Below are 21732 nucleotides of genomic sequence, written 5' to 3' on the forward strand. Positions count from 1 at the left end.
AACGTTGTAGAAAATAGAATTAAAGTAAATAACATACACACATCATTCTTATTAAAGATTCTTTTATCTCTTTCGATACGATTCGATTATTAAGAGTGCAAGGATCATTTATTACGAGGTTCCTGACGGGTCTTTGATCGGTCCGTCTCGATCGCTATCGCGTTTCTGCAGCCGTCACGAACAAAGGGTACTTCGTATCAAGATACAAGAGTTAGGATTATCAGCGGTATCGTTCCTAGTCACGCGCGTTAGCCGTGCCGATTATATTCGCGGAAGAAGATCGATATCCCGTATAATTGAATTTCAGCCAGACGGTGAACTTCGCCTTCAACCGATTATATACTATACACATCTTAGCCATTTAATCCGAGCACGATTTCGCTGCTTTCTTTCGTACTCTTGATTGATATTTCGTTTCTACCGAGCATCTCCTCGGCGTTAGGCTATCAAAAGTGCGCATGCAGCACGTTTTGTAAGGTCTGTTCGACGAACCTTCCGCGTAATTCCCAACTGCAATAATATTAATCGATATTCGTGTGCGAATTATATAACGGCGCGGCGCCGAGAGCGCATCTCGCTGCGTGCGAGAACAATGTGCACGCAACCACCGCGTTGTCCATGATCGAGACGACTGAGGACGACGATTGGAACACGCCTCTGTGCGCCTCGCGACTCGCGCGGAAACCGACTCGCGACTCCGAGAGCCACCGAGTGCAGCCGCCGCAACCCCATTTGAACTCCAGAAATAGCGTAACCGCGGCCGATAAATCTGGGATTGCATTCGCGGACGCGTCTGCGAAGAGGCTCTCAAAACCCTGACTCGCCGCGTCCAACACAGACGTCTCGCGACAGTCGCAAGTTAACTGCGAGGACACCATTCGGATGATTGCGCATGTGGTACACCTCGCAAGTTGCAGTGTGACAAATATATAAAATTATTGCAAGCAGCTACGTCTGCAGGACAACGAAGATCAAATCCAAATTGAGCCGTTGAGGGACGTGTATCCAAAAACTCTTTCTGAATAAACGACATCAGGAATCATTTCCAGTCCCAGAAGCAAGAAACGAGTTCATCGTGCTCGTAGTCTTCGATAAAAGACCATAAAAATTCGCGATCGACAAGATTCCAATAAACAATGACAGCGATGATAATTCTCGACGATAATCCTACCCGATTGTCACGCGCACTGTTACGACACCTTCGAAAGCTCGAAAGCAGATTCTCCGTACAAAGAGGAGGACGAAAGAAAGGACGAGGCTGTGTCTCGAACACCATCCCTTACCGCAACGCTCATGCCCTTCTCGTTCTCCAGCGAGTCGTCCTCGCACCTCGTGCTGCCGTACCGGTACTCCATGATGGTTGCTTCCGGGCCAATGTCACACAGCCGGTCGTCGATCGATCTCTCACGGGGATAAACGGGGCTGCCGTCTCTTCACGTCGCCATGCCCCCAATATGTATTTTTAACTGGCGCGGAGGACGCGTTCTTGCCGAGAGAGAAGGATGACAGAGAGCTCTCTTCGTGGTCCGTCACATCGCAAGGATGGCATACGACGGTGAGGGAAACGCGCGACAGCGCACCGACGTCGCCCTCCGCCGTCGTAGTCGTCGTCGTCGTCGTCGTCGTCACCCCCGCGTTGCACGCTCTTCCTTCGTCTCGCTCGCTCCTCCGCGACTTCGGCCTCGTCGTCGTGCGAGGCTCGGGCTCGCGTAGGAAAGCGAACGCAGGGATCGATCCGGCGGTCTGCGCCGGCGTCGCGACGCCGACGTGGATACGGCGACGCAGCCAGGGGCTGATTTTACGGATGCGCCCACGTCCCGGCTTCCATCCGGTATACAGGGTGTTCCTCGAGAAGCGTGAGGTGTGTCCGTTTCGTTCAACTCCGATTTTGCCCTCCAGATCATTCATACAGGCTCGATGAACACGAGGAATTCGAACGAAACGTCCCGGTTCTCGTTGGCCGGGCGCACCCCGGTGACACCACCCGACCAAGGCATTGAATCCAAGCGTCTAGAAAACGATATCCTACGCGACTCGTCCCCCGCACTCTCGCCACCAGGGTTTCGCTGAAGACGAATCGATTTCACGTCCCGCGAGAGAGAACGATCGCTCTCATTCACCCTGTATACCGCTTGGATGATTCATCTGGGTGGCGCGCGTCGATCGCAGCGCATCGTTATCAAAGAGGAGCGTTTCCTCGCAACCTCGCAACGCGATACGATTACACGAAATCAACGAACCGCGGCGATTTCCTTCGCGCGAACGACTTTAACGGCCCCATTAGGAAGAATCGCGAGAACGTCACTTTGAGCTTAGCGCGAATCAGTCTCAATCGAGGAGCAACATTGATGTAAAGACGATTACGTAATGCCAAGTACAGAGGTACAGAGGTCTGTATACTGAAAAACAACATGCTGCAATATGAATTAAAACGTAGCTCGATTCAATTAAACATCGAATCACGGGATATTACTAATATATGTAATTCATTCAATTAAATTTTATTCAATTATATTCGCTATTGTCTTTACTTTTAATCTTTTCGTTTCATCAGTACCATTACTGAATTAACGAGATATTTCCAATTAGGCTAATGTGTATTCAACAAGCATTTCTTTTTCTCTGTGTATAGAAACTATTAGTTTTACGAAGAAATAAAGATTCAATCGCGATACGATGGAAAATTTTTCGTAATAAACTCGGCTTTTGTCTCGTCATCGTTTCTTTTTTCTAAATTAAGATCTTCACCGTAATCGATCTTGCTGATAAGGCGGATAGGCGCGATAACGCCGCGGACAAAGGTAGCTTCGTAGGGTAAAGACTGGAGTTCAGGCGAAGTTCGAAATGAATCGACCCAACTTCTTATCCACGTCGTTCATCAAAACCTCTTGTTCACGTCTCGCGTGCACGCGCGTAACCGTTTCACCGAAGGAAAGGAGGCGCTTCCGCTCTTACACGTAGACATCTCGGGAAGATTTCTGGTTGAAAACGCGGCAGCCTCTACCGCGAGGACATCGGGGAACAATGGAAAAGAAGCGGCATTCTCGATCCGGCGTGTGATCTCGCCGTGCGAATCAGCACGATCGTGCGCGCGGGAAGCGGGAAGGCGAGGCAACGCCGGGACGAGACAATGGGGAGAGAAAAGACGAGAGTTCTCTCCGCGATTTCTCCTTCTTCGCACCTGAACCGTGCACGCGCCGCGCCGGGCCGCCGCGCCGGCTTCTCTCCGGGCGTTCTCCACAGCCTCACCGGTTTCCGGCGCGCGGCTACCGTGGAACCGGCACGCGTAATGACGAACAATGAAAAGCATATCGTCGTCGTCGTCGTCGGCCGAAACGAGATTGGTCGCGTGAATCGCGGCATGACTCCCGAGTGAGCATAAAAGTTCTCACAAGAGGCGCACGAGGATCCTGTTAAGAGGACGAGGAAGCTTCGACGGAACCGTTCGAGAAGCGGGTTTGCGCGCCGCTCGCGGAAACCAGCAATGATTAATGAATAAACATCGATTGCGTTAGTGGAAAGCTGGATGCTGAAATTCACGCGGCTTAACGGATCTCGTTGGGATGCGAAGAGAGATACGAATCGACTCTATGGCATTCGATTATTTTTAACCCTCCGTGATCTCTCACGTTCTTTTCGCTGCTTTCTCAATCCAACCAAGTGTCTATTAGAGTGTTTGAAAGGGTTTATTAGTTTTTGAAAGGGTTTAAGCTCTCAAAAGTTTGAAAAAATTTTGGCACATTCCAGGATACGATGTCACAATTGTTTAATTCAAAACGTTTGTCAGAAATTTTTTTTTATACACTGAAAAGAAATGTTTTTTAAGTTCAAATAAATGTATTTTATTTAACATCATTTCCTTGATTAAAAAAAATATTTCTTAAATGTAAAAATAAATTATTTCATACCCTAACTAATATTTATTTATAAATCGAGATAATAATATTAAAATAAATATATATTTACTTGAACATGAACTTTTTGCCAGTGTACGTGTCCGAATTTGAAGCAGAATAATTAAAAATTGAAAATTCGCCTGAGTCTCCAAGTGCTCGATTGGGGACTTAAAATCGCGCACCTTCGCAAACAATTAACTCGAATATGCGAAGGCTATTTCCTACAAGATTATATTTATTATGCGCTGACAGTGAACAGGATAAGTGCAAGTATAAGACAACGGTGATCACGTTTCATCACGTCACGTCCGCTCAAAGATAATTTATTCGTGCTCATGAGAAAGTTAACGCGAGCCGCGAAAGTGGAGATCGGCATAACTTATACAGGATATACATTCGAGATACGTTCGGCAGTCAAACTTTTTTTAGATTAATCGTTTAGCAGAGGCATTCAAGCGTGCGAGCGATTACGCGGTGCTTATCTGCAAATCGTATATCAAAAGCGTTGACTTCAATCGCGAAGTCGTCCGAAGGAAGGGTCGATAATATTAATTGTAATATCTATTTATATACATATCGCGTCGCAAAATAGAGCGGCTTGAGCATGTACATCGTGCAAAATTGACCTGTTTAGACTCATCCAGAGAAAACTCATATTTAACTTGATGAAATCGTTTCTTTAACTTGGTTCATTAAGTTGCAGTAAAAATACTTTTGAGGAAAATGAAAACTCATTTGATTTCAAGAAATGACTTATTGAATTATTAGCCCATTTTTAAAGGAAATAAATTATTTGATCAAATTATTTGTTTAATTTATTTAATTCAAAGAAAGTACCAATAGAAATGTAAGAAATAATTTAGCTGCTGGTACTAAAGATGTATTTCGTACATTTTTAAAAAGAGATTTGCGTCACACAACCAAACTGTTTCTTCAATTGTAACAAAAGGAGCAATAAAAAAATGTCTTCAAATCAAAGGAATCGAAGGAAAATCTTTTCTTTAACCGTGTAGCAATGCACAGATTTCTTTGATTCAAACAAATATTTTTTCACTCGAAGAAACATTTCTCTGTGTGATATGCGCGTCATAAAATAGCGAGAATTAAGCTTCAGACACAATGAACAAAATAAGGAATAGAAAAACAGGAAATAAGGAACAGTTCAATATGTTGAATAAAGTACACTTTTCCTTATTATACATATTGAATTGTTCCTTATTCTTCTCTGTTGCTATTCCTGTGCCTTTCGTTGTGCATTAGGCTTTATCATTATTCAACGCGTCGCGTCAACCTTCAACCTTCGTGTTACAACGAAATGTCATCAAACGCAATGTGTTTCGTCGCGCGTCGTCGACTGTGTCGGTTTTCTTTTTTTTTTTTTTTTTTTATGGAAAGGAGCAGAACGAGTTTGGCAAAGAGCGAACACGGATGCGCGCGAATGATCTATTCGCGGGTCGAAGCGCAATCCCGTTGCGGGTGGAATCGCGATTGAGGAAGGGCGTTGAACCTCGACGTGGCCTTCAGCCTAGCCGCCCGCGCGATCAGCCGGATTTTCCGCTACACGCATACATCTAAGGTATACGTGCGATAGTTGGCATAGTGCACATTCATACGTACATACATACGATTCATACGCGATCCCTCGTGGATATTGCGCAAATGCAATAACGGCAAAAGAGCCAGGGACACGCTCGACATCGATGAACGCGGACCTTGAAGTTCAACGTCCATCGGCGATATAGTCGACTTTGTTTTTAGACTTTAGAAGCGACTCTACGTTATCGCGTAATAGATAACAGACAGTGAAGCTCACCTGTTTCTGGGCCTTGTCCATGATACGGTACGAGGGCGAATTGTGATGACCGGATGCTGCGACGACGGCGCCCGCCTTACGAGACACGCATTGCCCCATATAGATCCGCCAACCTTGTCCCGACACCGAATGCTGTTCGCAACAAGAATACACGAGTTAGCAAAAGTACAAGTACTCCGTAAAATACGCGTTCGTGCGCTTGCGCTAATTGTTCAAGCCGTTTAGAAGAGAGCACGTAGAGTTGGCGAGAGATGATTTACATTCGCGTAAATTAGTATGCAGGCGAGAGAGTTTTTTCATTGACGCGTTATTATGCGCCCACATAGCACTGCTGACGACTGCACGTGCACAGCGGAAAGGATTAAATTATGTGTGTGTATAACAGTCCTCATCCCAATCGTACACCTGACTTCCCATTCACCTTCGTTAATATTTGACTTCGCAGACGTCCGACGACGACGCGAAGAATCCTCGCTCGATACCATCGAACGAAGCGACGATCATTAGGCGAAAGGAAAGTATAGGCGACGGAGAGAATATATGCAACCAGAGTGTGCTACCGAGAAGTAGACAAAGTACCACCACCAGAAGTGACATGTAAGTCCGGGAAAAGTTCCGCGCTGATCGATAAAGCCTATTTCTCAGTCGAAAGGAGAAAATGCGCGCGATTCAACCGGCGGCACCGGTCGAGGTGCACCATCCATGATTTACCTTTCGCGCTGCGCCACTCAATCTTGCAGGTCACGAACCGAACTCGCGTCCCCATTAGATGCGCCAGTGTTGCGATATGCAGAAGGGGATAGCGGCGAAGCGCGTGAGAAAAAAGAAACAACATTCTTCAAGAAATGTAAAATGCGCACTCGAATTCTTTTTTCCTTCTCTTTAAAGGAATCACGTGAGAAAATATTTAAACAGGAATTAGTATGGAAGAGATGTATTTAAAGTGGAAGAGAGCCGTGCCTAATAAAGTATTTCATCCCTCTAATGTGACCCGATTACCGAGAATACTGCGGCAAGATAAATCCGTGTCTTATAAAGGACGTGACTGTTAAATTCGGAATATAGGACGCGGATTTTAGAGGCACGACGAGTCTCTCGAGAGACGCTCTCCCCGAAAATTCGGCACGGATCGAACGCAAATGGATATTGACCCACGAGCGTGGAACGTGATAGCAGTGACTCACTAAACGTTCAATCTTTCACCAGATGAATATTACGATCAATACGTCGTCGCGAAAATATATAATAATATTTATGTATATGTCGAGGGGGAATTCACAACCCAAAATTTTGTACACCAATGCCGATTTTTGGCATTGCTGTAAAACACTGCCGACATTTTTGTACACTGCCGACAATGCTTATTGTTAGTCAATGCCTACAATGCCGTCAATCCTATATTAAAATTAAGGCAATGCCATGCAATTATGAACACTACCGCGTGCCCATTATCATACGCCAATGCCTGCACAAGAATTCTAAAGCTTTCCCGAAGTATTCTACACAATTATACAAAAAACTTCCAAAAATTTTATTTACGAACTGTATCTATACATTTTAATGTAATTGCACATTATTATGTGCTGTCTTATGCATATAACTTCAAACAATGGAACACTAAAAATAATAATAAAAATAATCAAAATAATGACCTTGATATTGTATTTGTTTGTAATCAAAATAAATTTTAAACATTCTTCTTTAAAAATTCTATACATTTTACTGTAATTGCACATTATTATGTGATGTCTTATGCATAGGTATACCTAACTTTAAACAATAGAATACTAAAAATAACAATGTCTGTTAAGTTAGCACCCCCACCACAAAATCGAAACGCCACTTATGCCAAAATTAAGTGCTTTTTATGTGCTAATTATGTACCCTATTTGAAATTTTTGTGCTCGAGCGGTTTAGCAGGAAAATGAGATTGAAGGTGGGGGTGCCAGCTTAACGTTAAGCCAGCACCAACTCACATAAATAATTAATAAAATAAAAAAATAAATACACTAGAATTAAGTGCTTTTTATGTGCTTTCCAACGATATATAAATAAATGTTCGTACTCAATCTCTTCGACCAGAAAATCGTCCCGAAAGTACGAATACACATTAACGGTACAAGAGTAAAGTACCAGAAAGAAAGCAATTCTGAAATTGATTATAGGCTTAAAATATTCTTTTATTTATGTGCTTTCGGAATATGCAAGAAAAAATTTTTGTGCTCAACCCCATGATCGAAAAATCGACTCTGAAGTGAGCTCACCACTCCCCAACCATTGACGACAATGCCGTCATATTATAGGTCACTGCTTACTTTTTTCGGCAGTCCACTGCCGAAATTTTGTACACCAATGCCGGCTGTGAATTTCCCCTCGGTATATGTATATATTTTCAATTTTGTATTTATCTTATATTTATATTTCTTCTATATTTCGAAATATATTTATTATAAATTTATTAATATATTTGAAATGTATAAAATATATGTCTAAAACAGGTAATTTAATAAAAACGTTCCTATGATTATCTGTACCTGTTCCTTCACGCGCGAATTATTCCTTGAAGTGAACGATGTGCTCGGCACCGGCCGAGACTACCGGCTTCAAAAAACATCGTAAGGAGCACCCGAGGAATTTTATTCGAAATGCATCGCATAGATGGTGAAAGGTGACCGGCGTGCTACGATCTCCAAATGTAGGACGATAAATGGCACTGGCCCGATTTGTCGTAGAGAGCATTGCGGATTACATTAGTTCGCGTTCCGCGCGGTAACGTCTTGCGGGATTGTTGAATAACGAGGGATCATTATGAGGGAAATTCGAAGGATCCGAAGCGAAGGAGCTCAGAGAATAAATGGAAGTGTCACGAGATCTAACGATGAGATGGTGTAACGTAGATACGGGGTTAAATTGTAAAAAGTTCAAAGTTAAATAATAAAATTAAAAAAATTAATAATTTTTAACTTAACTTGGTTCATTTTTAATAATTTAATTTTTAACTTTAAGTAGTTATTTTTTTAACTACATATTTAAACTTTATTTTCTTAATTTTTTCTAAATTAAAAATTTATCTATGTAGCAAAAAAAATTATTAAAAAAAACACATTCCTATATAAAAAACTATTTTTTGTTATTTCATAAAATTCATTCACAAATAAAATATTAAATTTGCTTGATAATCTATATTATAACTATTGAATAATCTAACTTTAAAAACTTACAAATTTCTGATTTAATAACACTTTACAAAATTAACTTTAAATTTAACTTAATGTTATTTTAATGTGTTTTAAATAGTTTTTTAAAAATTTTTACATAAATTAATTTTACAAACCATTAACGTAAATTAATATATTTTTTAAATTTACTTAAAAAAATATAGTAACTTAGCCAACCTTGCATATATTATATATATACAATATATATATACGTCAAAATCTAGTGTGAAATGCATAATTAGAGAAACTACTTCGCTTCAGTGTCGAATCGATTAGTTTTATTATATCAATATAAAATATTCATTGTCTCTCCATTAAGAAAGAAAAAGGATATATGTCACATCTCTAAGTATTACCAAAATTTTTTTACTTTTAATTTAGAGTTTTCTATTATTACGTTTAAGTGTCTTTGTAAAATTTAAGCATATTATTTTTATTAGTTCAAAAATGATTAAATTTTTTATTTGTCATTGATTCTTACATAATTTTATAGTATTTATTTGCAAATTTGATAAGGAAATAGGAAACATTTAAATCAAACTTTTTATATGTAATAAAACTAATAAATATTCATGCAAAGATTTGTTTAAATCTACTTATTCGTTTAAAAGTTATTTGCTTAAAATTGTAACAAAACAAGATCATTTGCATTATAAATCAAATTTTTTTTCTTCTTTGCAGCTGATTTTAAGACCAACATTCGAACATTTGTGACCAAAATTTTTTGTCACCGATTAAAAAAAAAACTATACACTGAAAAAACAAATTTGTTGAAAAATTTAAATATTTAGCTCGATACGCTCAACTAAACATTAGATTGATTCAACAATTATTTAGTTGTAAATTAACAAAAAATATAGTTTATTCATGCCTATCATTAACATTTTTAAATTAAGAATATCGACGGAATCAACGCAATATTTGATCATAATTGACTAAATATTGTAGATTTTTAACAAATTTATTTCTCAGTATAAGAAGTTTTCAGTTTTTAAATTTCGATAACTTTTATCTCGTATTGTACAGCCAAAAATATCCTTAAATGAAGCTTTACAAGTAAGATTGGAAAATGAAAGCTTTGAAAAAGGCAAACCATTTTCTTTCTTAAATGAGAAAAGCACTAAAGCGTTACTTTGATCTCGGGACTTCGTTTTCAGTTTCAATTGGCAAAAAATATCACAAGATCCCTCGTAGCAATCCGACGACTTCGGATGAACGTTCTTGATTTACCGTACGGAGCGATGTACGGTAAACGATCGCGTCTCGTGCATCGTGACCGGTGTCTCTCGCGTTGCGCCATAAATGTATGGAATCTGACCTTTCTTGCGCCGCGTTCGGCTCTCGCGCGAAATCTCCGCTTACCGTTAGCGGGGCTTACCGCCGCGAGGTGCCTCCGCACAGGTGCGGGTAATCCCCCATAATCGACGCGACGTTTTCATTACGTTATTCCCTGCCTCGGGGAAAGCAAAAACGATCACTGACGATCGGCGCAAAGAAAGAAAGAAAGAAAAAAAAAAAGAAACAGTGGACTTCCGCAATACACAAACGGAACGATAACCGCTCGTTGACTCGACGGGTCGTTTACTTCGTATTACTTGCCAATTCTTTAGCCTCGTAACGGCCTCCTAGAAAAACGGTGAACGTATCGCTGTTCGTATACATTGGATATCTGAATCCTGGAATCGCCCTCAGGGGCCCCTCGGAATCCTGCCTCCGATTTCTCCGAACTTGCGGCTTCTCGATCTCGCGAATTCTCCTTCTCAGATCTCAACTTGCTCCACTTGTTTTACGAGTGGAATAATATGGAATAATACTTCTCACAGAGATCGAGAGTAAAAGGAGCAGAGAGGACAGATATTGCGAGATAGAAAGAGAAAGAGAAAAAGAGAGAGAGAGAGAGAGAGAGAAAGAGAGAGCGAGAAGTGATTAGTAGTGCGAAAGAATAACGTGCATGCACCTCTGCCTATTCCCGCGGATTAGAAGCATACGCGGGTTGAACATCACCGCGTCTCCGCGATTCCTTACTCACAAAAATGAAAATCCCTGCGGTTCTATGCCTGGCCTGCCGTAGAGCAATCTCGCATACACTGGAAAAAAATAAAGTCGTCCACCTTCATGCGAGGGTCGAAGAGCTCGGCCGCCTTCTCGTCCCGTTTCCGAACGCGCGTTCGTTCGCCCACGACAGGGGTGGGAGGGAGTGAGGGGATGGTGGTGGATCCTCTATCCCGTCGTCGGAAAAAGGGTGCTTTCGACGTGAGAGAAACATCGCGATCGAAAGGTATAACGCGCGTACTCCGAAACTCAAGAAACGTACCGCGTGTCTTATCTCTGATCGTTATCAATCGATCACTATCTTTTGGAGTAACGCGCTCGTTAAAAAGAGAAAAAAAGAAAAAACGTTTCGTGACGTAACGCACCGCTGAGCAGACGTGTACACGCGCTACACGTTTATTTACGTGACACGAGATTGATTTACACGGCTGGTCGTTTCGAAAGCTCAGATGATCGCGAGGATCCCCACGACGACAACGACGACGACGACGACGTACAGCGCGGCGTCGATCACGGTTCCCCGTTACTCGCCCATCGTTTTTCGACAGCGAGTATAAGGTTAAGGGACTCCGCGCGACGGTGAAGGGTCGATCGCGAGGGGGAGGGGAAGTGTGCGTGTGTGTGCTACGACTCTTACCTCTTCTGCAGCTGAATCTCCCGGGTGAGTCGCGCGGATACGTGGTACACATCGTAGGAGGTAAACGCGGAGGTGGGGAGGAACACCTACGAGCAGCGACGCACGAGTGACCGTGCGTGCATGTCACCGCGATTTGCACAATTTGGACGGATGACGACGGGTGTCCCCGAGACGACGAGAGTGCAGAGATTCCCTCGGAGTAAACTCGCGTCCTCGCGACGTGCGTGCGACGGGTGTCCTTCCTCGCGTCTCCGTTGTTTCCCCTTCGAAGATGCGACGGTGCACCACGCTTCTCGGCCGTGTAACGTCAAACGTTCGCGCACGACGACGACAGTCACGACGATCCGCGTTCCTCGCGCGAGCGATCACGTATCGAGTGTGTGCACGGAATCGAGAGCCGAGCCGAGCCGAGCCGAGCTGTAAACCGCGCCGCGCCGCGCCGCACCGCACCACCTGTCACTCGGATTCGATAGCACGGAACATGCGTCGTGCGACGTCACCCGGCGCCCCGCCAACGCCACGGCCGCGGCCAATCAGCGCTCGATTCGCCGGATCGCGCTGAACTTTCGTTCGCTGAACGCGCGACGCTCCCCCGCGGAGATCATCGGCATCAGGTGATCGCGACGATTTTTGAGAATCTCGATTGTCGCGATTCGAAGTATCGAAAATTCTCGAAACTTCGATTCTCGGAAGTGTGAAAAATTCTACGAGTCCGGAATGACAATAACCTCTTTGCTTATTATGACGTTCTAATGTTTTACTTTATAGGCTCCGCAAATCTGTTTGTTTTGTCCGTGCTTTTCGCTGCACCTTTTACACTTGTCGTAAGATACACACATTTTTCGATGCATGCGAGAGAGAGAGAGAGAGAGAGAGAGAGAGAGAGAGAGAGATATGTCAGCTGGCAAAGTGCAAAAGGTACAGCTGAAAGCAATCACGTGATCACGAGCTCATAAACTGTCATAAACTTAACCTCACTTTACGTCTCGTGGAGGTTACGTAAAAGCATTTGTATTATCCTGAATAACAGGACACGAACGCGATGAATGCCGTGGACGCCGTTGACGCCGTGGACGAAGACGATCAGTCCAAGGCGGTGATGCTGTTCGGCCGAGACATTAGGAAGATTCCCTGTTTCAAGCAGAGCATGCTGTCCGGCATCTACAGCGGTCTCGCGGCCGGCCTGGCCACCTTCATGTTCACGAGTCGCGTGAAGCTGTCGACAAACGTGGCCCTGGGCTCCTACATGGGCGTTGTCGTGGCCTATTGGTGTTACTGCCGGTATAATTACGTGATGCAAAAGTACGCTATGCAGGACTTGCAGAACGTCCTTCGGCAAGCCAGCGGCAGTCGACGGGAGCTCAAGGAAGCCTCTCACGAGCATTAGAGAAAACTTATCGACGCTTAAAAACTTTCAAATAATGTACGACAATGATAGATACAAGATATGCAAACAATATTGCGCTATCGTATAATGTAATATATAAGATTATTGTATATTGTTTATAAAATGAGTGTAAAAGATTGCCTGGGTTATTTTTCATTTTTTTGTTTGCATTGTATATAACATTTACATATTTCATGTTTATGAGATTGTTATGTAATTTAATTGTATATGTATAAAAATGTAGTAATTTTGTTTAAGAATTGACACACAAATTCATAGATTTTAATATAAAGTTGTAATATTACGATAATGTAGCCATTGGGTATTTTCCAGCAAGTAACAGTTGACACAGTGAATTATTTTATTCTTGTTTGTCGATGTTAAACGAGGATTAAATGTTTCACTGTGTTATTCTGTGTCCTTCCATGTCTCTTGCTGGAAAACACTTATTGTGACTATGCAATTGTATTGTATTTTAGCGCTAATAGTGTGAAAAAGTAATATATCGTTTTTTATATTTTTAAATGCAATAATTGATACAATACTGATGTCATGATTGTATAATTGATTGAAATTGTGCTGTAAAATAAAATTATTTTTCAAACGTATATATTTAAATTTTTTCTTACACACTGTAGATATGATTGCGTTGCAGATGGAACCTAAAGCCTAAATTTTATATGCAATTTTTCATGAATCATAGAAATCTTGGTATTTTCTACAATGCAAAGGTAATACGATAAATAATTTTCAACATCCTATGGAAAAATACATCAAATTTCTATGATCTCCATGATTGTGTTTACATGTAAGACGTAAATAATCTGTAAAGTGACCTCTGAGAATCTCGCGAGTACGATTTGAGTCATTCCTACAACAGTACAGTATTTTCGGAGCCGCGAATGCAACACGGCGCGCGGCACGGTGTAAATAAAATGTGTAAATTTAATAGAACTAACGCTTCAATTCGACAAGAAATCTGTGTGCAATAAGGGACGATAACGAGCGGATTTGGGAAAATAGATATGATGTCGCAGAACGATACGAGCGACGATGAAACCGACCTGCAAACGCCACGGCTGTTCCTCAACCCGCCGATTTCTCACAGCGGCCGCAACAATTCAGGTATTTACAAACGATAATAGATCTTTATATCGACCTCAGGACTACAATAAGTTTATATCTTTTCACTCACACTGAATCTCTCAGACTCGATGCTTTTATACGCAGCTCCAAAGATGCATATTTCACAACGGAGCAAACTCCAAACGAGCAATTGTAAAATAATAAGATTAACATTCAAAATGCAAACGATTAAAATTTAATAAAGAAATTTCTAAAAACGTAAGTCGAAATTTTCGCTGAATCTTTTGAGCGAGTCACGTTTGTAGTCCTGGAATCTGTTGCAATCTCTCTTAGGATATGATTCTGTAACGAGTGTTCTCAAAGTTATTCGCAGTCCGATCAGTCCCACCTCCTCTGTTTCGAGTTCCGTGATATTCGGACAGATCCCCGACGAGGTGCTTCGCGCCTGGAGTCAGCTGCCAGAGGCGATCCGCTTGGATCCGAGTTTGGCGGTCTTTCAGAGGGAATATGATCGAATAAGAGAAACGAGGTAAGTGGGTCTAGAAATCGATATAGAAATGGGTTTCTGTACAACGAGAGATAACGCGCGATTCTAGATCTCCGGACTACATGAAGAGAGACTGCCTGGTTGTGAATATGTCTCTCGGGACACGGCCCGTGATACCAACCAGGTAAGTCACTCGCTATCCTCTTTACTTATCGCGGCTCACGGGGACTTTTAACGATCCCCTATGAGTTCTCGGAACAAGCGGATGTAATAATCCTGATATCTTCACAGTACTCACAATCAGAGCAATGCCGACGAAGACGGGCAGGACGTGCAAACGCAGGAGAAGCAGAAGCCACTTTGCCGCTACATCAAGTTAATCGCCCTCTCCTGCTGTTGGCTACTATTCACAGTAAGAAATCATAGGACCAATGTCAATTGGCAAATCTCACGTCGTTTCACATTGCAGGTGATACTGATGTTCAAGAACGAAAAGACCGAGATGATGCATCAGCTTTCCGTGTCCAGTGGAGAAAGTAAGAGTATCCTTCTAGTCGATCGGGAAAATTCGAACTGTGAATTTTCGTTTATTTTGAGCGAGATGAGATTCAAGAGAAACAAAATTTCGTAAATCATATATATAATATAGTATCAACTGGATACTTTCATTTCCTTAATTATAATATAGATTACCGAATCAACGAGCACGTTATGAGCAAGTTGATCAGCGTGACGATGGAAGGACCATTGCTACCGTTAGGCAAGAAAGGGCAGTGTTTACCTGCGAATTTATCGACGCATTATTTAATGGTATGGCTGCAGCTTCTGGCGGACGGGAAAACCAATTCATGGCTCTCCTCTACCGAATTGGAGAACTCGAAGGTGTCTACATCTTTAAACGCGCGCTTTGCGCAAAATTATTCCACGTACGCTCACGTTCGCGTCGAAAGTAAACGAGGCCGAAACTGAAACAGAGAAAGAAGAAAAGAAATTAGTCATATTAATAAATTATTATTTTACATATCCTTTTGCACACATCTCATAAAAATAATATAGTATCTTAATTATATTGCCCTGTATGCCGTATGTATTTGCCCAAATCAGAAACATTTGCTGACATTTTGCTTACTGGATAATTATGTCGCTAAACTAGCTATATTTGTTAGCTGCAGAATGTAAGCGACGTGTGGATCTTGCCAGTACTGCCCGAAAATCTGGTGAACATCTTTCCCGATCAAAGGTACCAGAAGACCTTCCAAGTAAACGTCGACAGAAGGTGCATTATTCATACTTTTCTATTGCTTAAATAAAATCTATAAATTTTGCCGGCAATTGCCAGAAGAAAGACGTAACAGATTCTCCTAACAAAATTATCGTTTTATTTATAGGATCCTATCGGGCGGCGTAATGTTCATCAAACTACGCACGAATTCGAAGTCTAGTCTTTCGTTTTCGATAGCCTACAATCTGTCACCGATAAACACCGATACTGGCATACCGTACGCCGCTGTCATCTTAATCGGCCTGTACATCATGATCATTTTCGAGGTAAATCATATACGCGAATTAAGGTGTATTTATTTCCTGTCGATTCTTAAATGCTTTAATTATCACGTTTGACCGAATCAGATCGTGCACAGAGCTTTGGCTGCCATGCTGGCGTCCACAATGTCCATCGCGACACTGGCGGCTCTAAACGAGGTACAGGCAAACATGCCTTTTCTTAAGTTTGCGATAGAATTTTGTAAGTGATCAATTTAAGAAGTAACATACTTGTATTTTTAGCGACCGACTATGAACGAACTAATTTCTTGGATAGATACAGACACACTGCTGCTATTGTTCTCCATGATGGTGCTGGTTGCCATCATCGCCGAAACTGGGGTGTTCGACTGGCTGGCGGTTTACGCTTACAAAGTGAGAAAAACAAACTGCCTAAGATGAAATAGCTAAAGCAATCCTGACGACGCCTTTATTCGCCATTTGCTTTTAGATAACCGCCGGAAAATTGTGGCCGCTGATTATGGCCCTTTGCTTCTTCACTGCGTTTCTGTCGTCGCTGCTGGACAACGTGACGACCGTCCTGCTAATGACTCCAGTAACTATTAGATTGTGCGAGGTGATGGAGCTAAACCCGGTGCCAATCTTGACCGCCATGGTGGTTTATTCCAACATCGGAGGTGCCATGACCCCGGTCGGCGATCCGCCGAATGTTATCATCGCTTCTAATAGAGATGTTAAAGATGCTGTGAGTCACGTATGCGAAATTTACACATCTGGAGTCGGTCGATCTGATAATCAACCAATAATTATCGCACCTATAGGGAGTCGATTTCGGTACGTTCTCGTTGCACATGAGCGTCGGCGTGGTACTGGTGTTGATAGTGGTCAGCGCGCAAATTCGCTACATTTTTCGAGACGTCACAGTTCTCAGGTTCGACGAGCCGCAAGACGTACAGGTATATGCAAACTATAAATTAATATAAATTATAATATATAAATATAAATTATAATCTCACGCATAATGGTTCATCCGTAGGAATTGAGGCACACGATCGCTATTTGGCAACGAGCGGCGGCCAGTCTGTCCAATTACAGCAAGGACGAGAATCTGGTAAGGGAAACGTTGCTGAAAAAGGTGCAACGTTTGTTATCGCAGCTGAAGAAGAAATTAATCACAGGTAGCGCGGCGTTAGAGAAGTACAAAACCACGCTCGAGGAATTACAGGAAAAGGCAAGCTGAATAGTCCTTTGTCTTTCGAGAGCTTCATTATGCTTCGATTATCAACCGCATTTCTTTTAAGAATATGTCCTTTTTCAGTATCCCATTAGGGATAAATGGTTGCTAGCAAAATCGGGATGCGTGCTTACCTTTGTGATCACGCTCTTCTTCCTGCACAGTCTGCCTCATTTAAATCTGTCTTTGGGTTGGATCGCTCTAGTCGGCGTTTTACTGCTTCTAATATTGGCCGATAGTGAGGATTTCGACGGTCTCATGGCACGCGTTGAATGGAGCACCTTGCTATTTTTCGCATCCTTGTTCATTCTCATGGAGGTAGAATCAAGAAAAATTCCAGCCAATTTTAGTGTCTAGAGATTCCTCGAGACGGAGTCTTCTTGGATTAACATTCAAAAAAATCTTGTAGGCTCTCTCGCGTTTGGGCCTCATCACGTGGATTGGTCAAAGAACTGAGTATTTCATTTTGTCGGTCAACGAGGAGTCTCGATTAGCGGTTGCTATATTGTTGTTGCTCTGGGTATCAGCTCTGGCTAGCTGCTTCGTCGACAACGTACCGCTCGCTACCATGATGGTGAGAATCGCCACGAATCTCGCCCAAAATCGTGAACTCGATTTGCCTATGCAGCCTCTGATATGGGCACTGACGTTCGGGGCTTGTATGGGAGGTAAGACATTTTAGATCCAAACGATCCTCGAAAGCCAAATTAATTCGAAACTGCAACAAAAGTTCGAATGTAAAATTATCTTTCGAGCTTTGTCACGATTCGATTCTCTCGATTTGGTTCGTGCCACCACGTTGAATCAACGATAATCAAAAGACATGTCGCAAAAGCTGGCGTTTTCGAACTAACGAATAAGAGCGCCCGTTTTTTCAATATTCACTGAACAGTTATTTTTAAAGGAAATGGAACTTTGATTGGAGCTACTGCCAACGTTGTTTGCATGGGCGTCGCGGAGCAACATGGTTACAGATTCAGTTTCATGCAATTCTTCAGGTAAGTGAGAGCGCGACGTTACGAATCGCTGCGTCTCGCGGTTAATGGAAAATGAGTCATTATTGCGCGTTTCAAAGATCTTGTCATTTCCCGTCATTGAAGTCGTAATTAAAGCCATGACTGCCTTGATTCTATTACAGGGTAGGATTTCCTATCATGCTAACGAGTACCATAACAATTATGGTTTATCTGATAATTGCTCACGTCGTCTTCGGTTGGAACGGAACATAAATAACAAGGACGTATGAGTGAGGATCTGTTTAATGTACAATGGTACTTGTACTCATAAATATGTACTTATTACATAACTTTTTTAAGAGCAGAATATTCATTACGCAAAATTACTGAACATGGTTCCGTAAAATATTATATAGAGAGCACAAATCAATATGGACAAAGTCGTTTTACACATTTCCAATATTTTTACATGTATTTGTATGAAACTGCTGCAGAAAAAAAGAAATCTGTATATAACTGCTTGTAATACGGCCGAACTTTTTTATTCTTCTCCCAAATCTTGTTCTTATTCTAATGACACACGCGTGTAAGATAAAAAAGTTGCGTATTTTGTCTTTCATTCGTTTGTTTTGTAAGGAAACTATGCATGTGGCCACATGGTCACGTGGCGAATATGCAACGGAGAAAGCACTAAAGAAGAATTTCAATTTATAGGGGACAGCTATTTCTGTGAATAGAAGAGTTCTGCTGTACGTAAACTCACAAGCAATCGTATAATAATGTTGTATTATATATTTATAAGTCTCACTTGCAAAATAAATATTGTTTCCTCAAAGACTCTTGTTATTTGCTGGCCCTTAATGATGAAACACAATAACATTAAATTTTAATATAAAAAAATTAAAATTGGCAAATTGCGCGTAATTGCGTAAAGGTTTAATGATCACATAAAATACACATACATGCTAGACAATTCGTTGAAATATTTTTATTAAAAACGAGACTCTGGGAGAAAACGATCTCAATTCCAAAGACTGTCGCCTGACGGATTTCGACAAAATCAAATAACTTATCGCAACTTATATTTGTATCATTCTAATTGTACATGCCCCACAATTCAGCGTAATATACACTCGAATTAAACTGAGCGTCAATATCTATTCTTCACAAAAATAATATTTTTATAATCGACAGTAAATTATCGTGTGATGTATTCCGTTAACACGAAATTTATTAAAACTTGTTTAAATACAAGCGTGAACGTTACGAGTTTGCTGAACTTGTTTGCGCTCATCAAACGACGTCTAGAATTGTGTGCATGGCATAAGAAAAGAAAAATTTCTTATAAACGGTAAAAAAGGTTGCGTTGGCTGCAAAAATATTGTCGTATTTACAATGAATATAAACGTACTAGTAAAATGTCATGTTAGAAACGATGTCTCTGCTCCACTGTAATCCTGTTATCTATAAGTACTACAGTTTCTGACGCGTCAAATTGTTTCTCTTCCATTTTTGTTGAATTTTATTCTCATACGTGCATGACAGAAGCGATATATACTTTTATATAAACTGTATGTTTGGGATTTTTGAAGCTTCGATAATCTGCAAAATAAAATCTATAAATTAACAGTGTGACATCTTGATCAAAATCATTTAAGCCTACTTGTGATGTCATCTAAACTAGCGGAAAGAGGTCAACATTCCTTGAAAAATTGTCACGCGAATGAGTAGTCCTACAGGTATAACGAAGGAAATCATCATCAGTTCGAAAAAAATTTAAACATAAACTGGTCAATTTTACTACTCGGTTACAATAAGGATTATATTTGTATGAGTCTGATTTTTATGCGATTATACAATGTTCTCGTCAAGTCATGCCTACGCTTTATCGGGGTATGAATCGTAAACGAAAACCTGCGTCTACATTTTATCTGCTACCATTGTACCGTATCGCGAACGAACTTAACTTAAAGAAACGAAGAATAAAGATGCAGAAAGAGACACTTAGCGCAGTAAAGGCATTCCTCGAGCTCGCGTAACTACCTGAGATATCTTATATAGTTTTCAGTCGTTGAAACGCACGGATTCCTATATAACACTGCTGGACTACTTAATACTCGGATAATACCGCCAAAAAACATACACGAGCGAAAGCTAGCTAATAAAGTGTACCCCAGTTTATAGGAATAAAAACTTTCGAGATACGATTAAAAAAAACAACTGATTTGAAGAAGCCAACACGTATCTTTCAACGGAACATCATGTACATCAGTTGCGTGGAATCGTGAAAAAAAATGCAACAATACAAAAATGTAACGACAAAAATTGCGAAGGATACAACTGGGATGAGATATGTAGTATCGCGTATATGTTTTTCCGAGCGGTGTAGCAGTCTTATATATTCGATATTCTAACGGTACAAAAAGAAAAAAACGCACGCATCCACATCAATGTAAGATAGCGCCGAAAGCAGCATCTAGAAACGCAGTTGGTATTAAACGTCGTCCTGTCGTCCTTAATATCGTGATTAAATCTTTGATCTTCCAATGGTGATGTACTGTGAAAAGAAGCTGAGACAAACAAGACGGAGTTACGCTCTAGGTGTTGCTAACGATGTTACTATCCCAAACAAACGATGGAAGAAGCAAGTCCTTATATTAATTATTACAACAAACCATGCAGTATTAGTAGCACTTGTGGAATGCCTGTCACGAGATTGATTTGTATATGTGCCGAGGCGCGTATTAACAAGCGTATGATACTTTTGTTTTCCAGAAATACTTCATCGAGAAATAGCGACGCGCATATTTACATTCTTCGCAAGTGTGCGTGCCACGCAAGGTACGAAAGATCCTGTAAAGAGTAAGTACAAATTATCTAGCTTTGATTTCAAGTGTGCTAGTGCATTGCACGGGTTGCATCCGCCTTCTGCATCGAGGAGTTTCTCGATTCGAAGGATGGCCGCGTGAAAGTAATAAACTGCTGCGAAAAATTATCATTACATTCATTCACCGGCGATGAGGTAACTAGGAAGTGCATTTAGATGGCAAGTGTGTGTAGATGTGCAGATAACAAATAAAGTGTAACATCCTTAAAACCTAAAATAAGACTTAATGGAGTCCTCTCGAGATCTACAGTAATTATACAGTAGTTCACCAGGAACAGAACACTTGAATAATTTCTTTAGATTTGAAGATGTCTAAAAGAATATATAAAAGTGTAGAATATATAGATTTCATTGTATAATTTTGTTACCTTTTTAATTTTTTAATTCTCTAAGAATTGCAAAATCGCAATTTATTGTCCAATTATCGCAGGGCGAGTTTTATTTCTATTATAGAAAAAGAACATTCTGTTCAAATTTTTTTATTATGCGAGATAACAGTTTTATTTACCTGATAAATTACTCTATATCACTAAACGATAACCTATTTATAATTTCGACAAATTTCTGATTATTCCA

At 41.2% G+C, this 21732-nt stretch overlaps 4 protein-coding genes across 26 annotated transcripts in view; 3 read left to right on the forward strand and 1 right to left on the reverse strand.

Moving 5' to 3' along the window:
* Positions 1 to 21732, reverse strand: part of LOC105205408 (putative mediator of RNA polymerase II transcription subunit 26) — a 44645-nt gene that overhangs the window by 20141 nt on the left and 2772 nt on the right. For 13 of the 19 annotated variants that reach the window (XM_039446533.1, XM_039446532.1, XM_039446531.1 and 10 more), the window contains exons 2-3: positions 15358 to 15541; positions 5710 to 5841 (exon numbers count right to left, since the gene is read on the reverse strand). In XM_039446533.1, coding sequence (XP_039302467.1) covers positions 5710 to 5841; positions 15358 to 15426 — 201 coding nt within the window. In that variant the 5' untranslated portion in view covers positions 15427 to 15541. Of the gene's footprint in view, positions 1 to 492; positions 591 to 1283; positions 1712 to 5709; positions 5842 to 10956; positions 11015 to 11616; positions 12075 to 15357; positions 15542 to 17447; positions 17583 to 21732 lie in introns of those variants that run through there. The other 6 variants (XM_039446529.1, XM_039446535.1, XM_039446534.1 and 3 more) reach the window with 6 other exon arrangements.
* LOC105204472 (cytochrome c oxidase assembly protein COX20, mitochondrial) lies at positions 11154 to 13602 on the forward strand. Of its 4 annotated transcripts, none has more exons than XM_011173574.3 (2): positions 11154 to 11205; positions 12647 to 13602. In XM_011173574.3, the coding sequence occupies exon 2, from the start codon at positions 12659 to 12661 to the stop codon at positions 13001 to 13003; it is 345 nt and encodes a 114-aa protein (XP_011171876.1). In that variant the 5' UTR covers positions 11154 to 11205; positions 12647 to 12658; the 3' UTR covers positions 13004 to 13602. The 4 variants fall into 4 exon arrangements, with proteins under 4 accessions (XP_011171876.1, XP_011171868.1, XP_011171864.1 ...); XM_011173566.3 differs by lacking the exon at positions 11154 to 11205 and adding an exon at positions 12213 to 12230; XM_011173562.3 differs by lacking the exon at positions 11154 to 11205 and adding an exon at positions 12297 to 12440.
* On the forward strand, positions 13751 to 15333 carry LOC120357074. Of its 2 annotated transcripts, XM_039446585.1 has the most exons (5): positions 13751 to 14128; positions 14453 to 14618; positions 14686 to 14760; positions 14868 to 14988; positions 15046 to 15328. In XM_039446585.1, the coding sequence occupies exons 1-5, from the start codon at positions 14029 to 14031 to the stop codon at positions 15205 to 15207; spliced, it is 624 nt and encodes a 207-aa protein (XP_039302519.1). In that variant the 5' UTR covers positions 13751 to 14028; the 3' UTR covers positions 15208 to 15328. The 2 variants fall into 2 exon arrangements, with proteins under 2 accessions (XP_039302519.1, XP_039302518.1); XM_039446584.1 differs by having other exon boundaries at positions 14868 to 15333.
* LOC105204392 (P protein) lies at positions 15425 to 18714 on the forward strand. Its single transcript, XM_039447639.1, has 12 exons — positions 15425 to 15502; positions 15743 to 15852; positions 15965 to 16124; positions 16206 to 16277; positions 16362 to 16493; positions 16570 to 16824; positions 16901 to 17035; positions 17116 to 17310; positions 17398 to 17631; positions 17723 to 17981; positions 18218 to 18311; positions 18452 to 18714. The coding sequence occupies exons 1-12, from the start codon at positions 15425 to 15427 to the stop codon at positions 18540 to 18542; spliced, it is 1815 nt and encodes a 604-aa protein (XP_039303573.1). The 3' UTR covers positions 18543 to 18714.

Source organism: Solenopsis invicta, chromosome 3 (genome assembly GCF_016802725.1).
Source record: "Solenopsis invicta isolate M01_SB chromosome 3, UNIL_Sinv_3.0, whole genome shotgun sequence".
Classification (NCBI taxonomy): Eukaryota; Metazoa; Arthropoda; class Insecta; order Hymenoptera; family Formicidae; genus Solenopsis; species Solenopsis invicta.

Excerpts from the sequence above, each read along its gene's own strand:
- LOC105204472 (XM_011173562.3), top strand. The coding sequence starts at position 12,369 with ATGTTTTACTTTATAGGCTCCGCAAATCTGTTTGTTTTGTCCGTGCTT. Across the intron at positions 12,441-12,646 it reads CTGCACCTTTTACACTTGTC|GACACGAACGCGATGAATGC; the intron begins GTAAGATACACA and ends CCTGAATAACAG.
- LOC105204392 (XM_039447639.1), top strand. The coding sequence starts at position 15,425 with ATGGCTCTCCTCTACCGAATTGGAGAACTCGAAGGTGTCTACATCTTT. Across the intron at positions 15,503-15,742 it reads TTTGCGCAAAATTATTCCAC|CTGCAGAATGTAAGCGACGT; the intron begins GTACGCTCACGT and ends TATATTTGTTAG. Across the intron at positions 15,853-15,964 it reads CAAGTAAACGTCGACAGAAG|GATCCTATCGGGCGGCGTAA; the intron begins GTGCATTATTCA and ends TTTTATTTATAG.
- LOC120357074 (XM_039446584.1), top strand. The coding sequence starts at position 14,029 with ATGATGTCGCAGAACGATACGAGCGACGATGAAACCGACCTGCAAACG. Across the intron at positions 14,129-14,452 it reads CAGCGGCCGCAACAATTCAG|TTATTCGCAGTCCGATCAGT; the intron begins GTATTTACAAAC and ends GTGTTCTCAAAG. Across the intron at positions 14,619-14,685 it reads GATCGAATAAGAGAAACGAG|ATCTCCGGACTACATGAAGA; the intron begins GTAAGTGGGTCT and ends GCGCGATTCTAG.